Below are 4,809 nucleotides of genomic sequence, written 5' to 3' on the forward strand. Positions count from 1 at the left end.
GTGAGTCACAGCATTCACCCCCAGGACTTGTGCATAATCATTTCAGCTCACGCTTCCACCAGACAGACGGGGGGGGGGGGGGTCACGCGTCTCCTGGTCGGGAAGCGAATCTCCTGAAATCCTCCCGGGAACAATCCTTGCTCGAGACCCTCCACCCCCCCCCCCCCCCCCTCATGACTCCGGGGCCCTCCTGCGCTTGTTGAACAAACAGCCCCTCTGATAGCAATCTCTCCCCGATGCTGATTTGAAATGCAAATAATTCCCCGCTCAGCGGACGCCACGGGGAAAACGCTCTGCAACGCTCCGACAACAACGGAGGGAACGCCCTCGCATCACGCCGGCCTTCTGTGTGCTTAAAGGGACGGGGGGAAACCTCAGCAAGTCCAATTTGGAAGCACCTGACAGGCTATAGCTCTGGAAGTTGCAACCCCCCCCCAGCCCTCAAGCAGGAGGGGTGTGGAGAAAGCAGCCGGTTACCTGGAATTCAATCCCGTAGTTCTCCCTGCAGAAGTCTCGCAGCTTGGGGTAGACGTGCTCCTTCAGCGCGGTTCCTCTCCGCCTCCGTGTCTGGAGACAGAAACGTGCGACTGGATGAGAAGCTTCGGTTCGTGTGAGAAGGAAGAGCATCCAAATAAAACAAAAAATTACAAATTAAAAGAGAGAATATCAAAAAAAAATGTTCGCCGAGTCCAGGATCCGAAGACGGATTTTCTCATTAAAATTAAAATTAGCGGATTATAAAAATGGGAGCTCAGTTATTCTGTCTGTAAAAGATAAAAACAGCAAACACCCTTTGACCTTTGACCTTAAGAAATGTTTCTCTTCCCCCCCCCCCCCCCAAAAAAGATTTTCAAAAGGTGTTTTGAAAATAGGCAACAATCAATCCGGAACCAGATCAGCGGCGTATCGATGTGAACCTGCGTGCGACATACGCCATCGCCCAGCCAGCGATCACATTGGACAGTCGCAGCCGGCGCCGGCGGCTTTTTTGCCGTGTCCCACTTTCTATCCTCGTTACTGTAATCCACTTGGACAGGCCCAGTCCCTTTGCCCCTCTCTTTGTCCGAAGGGTGCTGACGGATGGTTAAAAACAGAACATGCCCGACACAGAGCCCCCCCCGCACCACCAAGAAGCGAACGTCGCGCAAACCGCCGCTAGCAGTAGCACCAACCAATCTGTCTTTTTCCCCGACCGTTTTCTGCAGTATTCTCTCTCTCTCTCTCTCGCTTTACTTCCTCCTCTCTTCCTCCCTCGTCTTTCAGGGAACTCAGCAGCGGCCGAACGAACAAAGAGACGCAGCGTCTTCGAACAATCTTTTGTTATTTTCCTTCGCTTTCTTTCTTTCTTTCACGCTTTTGGATTCTGCTCTTTCGTTAGCAGGTTAGCATGCGCTTAAACGCCGGCGCTGACGAACGTCTATCGAGGATTTAAAATGCAGGAAAAAACTAAAATTCACGCAGAAAGCATCACTTTGACCATCATTTCTGGTTTCAGGCCTTCGTGTGAAGATTTTCTGGTTTTATATCCCCGGCGAGACAAAAACAACCGAAGCTACGATGCGAGTTTATCGTCTGGCATTTTAGAGATGAGCTGATCCTGGACGACCTGGAAGACGCTCGAGGCAAAAGGGTGGATGCGGATCATCCATCCATCAAAGGCCAGATGTTCCTCTGCATCCCGAGCAAACGCCGACCCCCAGAGGTCACCGGCAGGCCGTCTGGAGGCGGAGCAAATCCAGTGGAGGTTATTTACCCCGGCTTCCGTTCCAGCAGCGTGTGGGGGGGCGATTGTTTCGCAGCAGTGTGAGAAACTCTGAGAGGTCGAACATTTCAGGAGAAGAACGGAGGCGAAGGACAACACAAGACGAGGGGGGGGGAGAAATAAGCTTGCCGGCACGAGTCATAAACCTCGCAGTGCCGCAGAACGGCACTGGGCTCGCCCCCCCCGGCACATTGAAAGCCCCTGCTGAAGCAATTTATTGAACAAAAGCACCCTTGAGGAAGTCCCTTCACCTGCCACCCCTGCCTTTGTCCTCTCTGCCCTCCATCCGACTCTTTATTTAACTCTTTCACCAGAATCAATTCCAAAAAGTGGATGATTAGGGACAAGGGGGGGGGCATTTCTTTTAGAGGAAAACAGCCACCGAGTTGCAGAAATCTGAGCTGAAAATCGTGCAAATCTCGGAGCACTTGGTGCGATTGCAGGTTGAACTTTAACGTAATTGGGGGTCGCCGCGGTGATGGGCCTGTAGCCTCGATGATGGGGGGGGGGGGGGGGGGAATGATTTAATGCAGCACAACCCTGAGGCCTCACTTTCAGCAGCGCATGTGATAGCGAGCATCAAAATAGCCGCCCACTGCTCGCAAGCGACACCAGGGCCCGAGGTGGCAACAGCGAGGTAACACACACACACACACACACACACACACACACACACAGACACGCACACGCACACACGCGCACACTGACAGATGAGACAGACTGCATAAAGCATTGACGCGTACGCTCCAAAATAAATCATGTCAGGATTTGCTGCCTGTTGGGAAGAACAGACAAAGGCTTTTAAATTGATTGACTATGGTGTAACACACACACACACACAAAACGCACGCACACACACACAGACACACACACACACACACACACGCACAGCTTCATCCACCTGAGCCAAGCTATTTCGTGACTCATTAGCATCACGCCGCGATATAAATCCGCTCAAATTAGGAGATAATCTCATATTTTGGCAAACGCTCCAGAATATCGGTTTCTGCTCCGATCCCGTCACGCTTCAACCGGAATGTCAGCCTTCATCTAGTCCAAATACAGGAACGTTTATACATCTTTGTGCTCGTTTGTTTGGTTCCCTTTCACATTCCGGGCAATCAGGTCGGGTCCAAACCGACGATCATCAGATTCATCTGGAGGAAATGCAGGCTTGGCAGGAAGCGGCGGCTCTGAAGGTGTCAAGTTTAAGATTTAATCCCAATTGTGGTAACGTGCTCTGATTTGCTTATCCATTTTGGACCTGGTGGGTTCCACTCCAGAGAAGCAACTAAGAGCGTATTCCAGGTTTCACGCAGCGACGCGTGAGAAAAACGGAAGTCATCTTCCTGTTTTATTTTTTGGAATGGAGGTTTTACCGTCTGCAGAAGACGGCTTGCGTGACTGGAGCAGCTACAGGTGCTACAGACCTGTTACAACCGGAGGCCAGTTCATTCTGTTTCTGGGGGGGGGGGGGGGGGGGGGGTAAACAGCTATTAGCTCCCAAATGACAGCGATGCTTGGACCTCCCTTTTTAATCCTCGCCTCCCCCTCTGTCCTCTACTTTCCCTGCCTTGTTTACTCCAGTTTTACTGAACCTATTTTTACCCCCCCCCCCACAATCTGGGTGTCTCCCTCTCTATACGTCTCACCCCGGCCCCAGATGGAAGCGATCCGTTGTGTTGTCGGAATAAATCCTGCACCATGTTTCTGTTTTTTTTTTTTTTGTGGCTTCTAAATTAAAACAATTAATGTGATTTAATGTTTGTTAATTAAAACGTCACACCTTTAACTCCTCCTAAAACACATAATGAGACGATCACGTGATGGGAAGGAGAATTAATGTCACATCCTGATCTTGAACAGGGGGGGTCTTACCGTCGGGGTTGGATGAGATGAAGACGCGCACGCTGCGGCCGGTGGGGACGCTGTGCGGCGGCAGCGCGTTGATGTTGCCGCTGATCGCCGCCCTGCGCAGCGCCGCCTCCCGCGACAGGGCTGCCTGCTGCCCACCCCCGACGGCCACATGGGGGGCGACTTCCAGCGTGGCTGCACACGCGCACACACACACAAGCATAGAAGAAGCGTATTAGCTCGGCCGAGAGCGCGCACTCCGCACGTGGACTGTGGCGCACGCTTGCGCGCAGATGTTTCACTCATCCATTCACGAAAACGGGGCGTGAAATACGGCAAAGACAGGAAGGCGCACGCACGCGGTGTTTAACATAGACTTTAACCACATTTACTTCATGCACGCGCATAAACGCTGCCTTTGCGCTTGAGGATGAAAGTTTGTATTTGATCCTCTGGTCATTTCTGCAGACTTGATTCTTCCAAAATAACCAAATTGTATTTTAACCCCCAGTCGAGCCCGATACGCGTCATTTCTTTGTGCGTGTTTGTAACTGTGCGTGTGTCGCGCGCATTTAAGATTTTAAGATGTGTCTACTTTAATTTTCCCGTCTGGACCCCAAACACACGCACCAGATCCACGCACCAGTCAAGTTACGATCACTGGAATGATATTGCGCGTTTGCGCAAAGCATTCAGAGACGCAGAGATACAACAATATGACATTACGCACGGCCCGCTGCCGTCACGGTGCGTGCGTAATTCGTACACGCGTCCTTGGAGGCGTTCACGAGGGGCTGGTCCATTATCCTCTGGAGAGAGACAACTAAAACGTCCCCGATGTTTGGTCCAGTGACGCCGGAGACCGGCAGCGCAACGACGGGACACTTTCTTGTTGCTCACATTCATTCGCTTCATTCCGAGAAAAAAAAAATTATCCAAGCGTGGAGGGCGCGTAAAAGCTCACGAGCCATTGGAGTTTCCGTGGCCGAGAGACGACGTCGGGGGGCCGGGGAGACGCGCGCCGTGTGTCGGAGAAGTGCTCCCCCCCCCAGCGCTGCATCCTCCTGCCCGACCGAGCTCTGAGATATGAAGGAGCGTGAAGCAGCTCGAATTCGTGACGCGCAAACTTCCGTGCGGCGATTTCAAAATAAAGGTTTGAAGTAGAGACGCGGCTCTCAACGCTAGAATCAGTG

The 4,809-nt window shown here is 52.1% G+C and overlaps 1 protein-coding gene across 1 annotated transcript in view; it reads right to left on the reverse strand.

The window, feature by feature from the left end:
* Positions 1-4,531, reverse strand: part of LOC137911701 (NACHT and WD repeat domain-containing protein 2) — a 12,691-nt gene extending 8,160 nt beyond the window's left edge. The window contains 5 exon segments of the mRNA XM_068756080.1: positions 478-546; positions 548-567; positions 3,641-3,754; positions 3,757-3,811; positions 4,517-4,531. Coding sequence (XP_068612181.1) covers positions 478-546; positions 548-567; positions 3,641-3,754; positions 3,757-3,811; positions 4,517-4,531 — 273 coding nt within the window.
* Positions 4,532-4,809: the final 278 nt, after the last annotated feature.

Source organism: Brachionichthys hirsutus, chromosome 23, assembly GCF_040956055.1.
Source record: "Brachionichthys hirsutus isolate HB-005 chromosome 23, CSIRO-AGI_Bhir_v1, whole genome shotgun sequence".
In the NCBI taxonomy this organism is placed as follows: domain Eukaryota; kingdom Metazoa; phylum Chordata; class Actinopteri; order Lophiiformes; family Brachionichthyidae; genus Brachionichthys; species Brachionichthys hirsutus.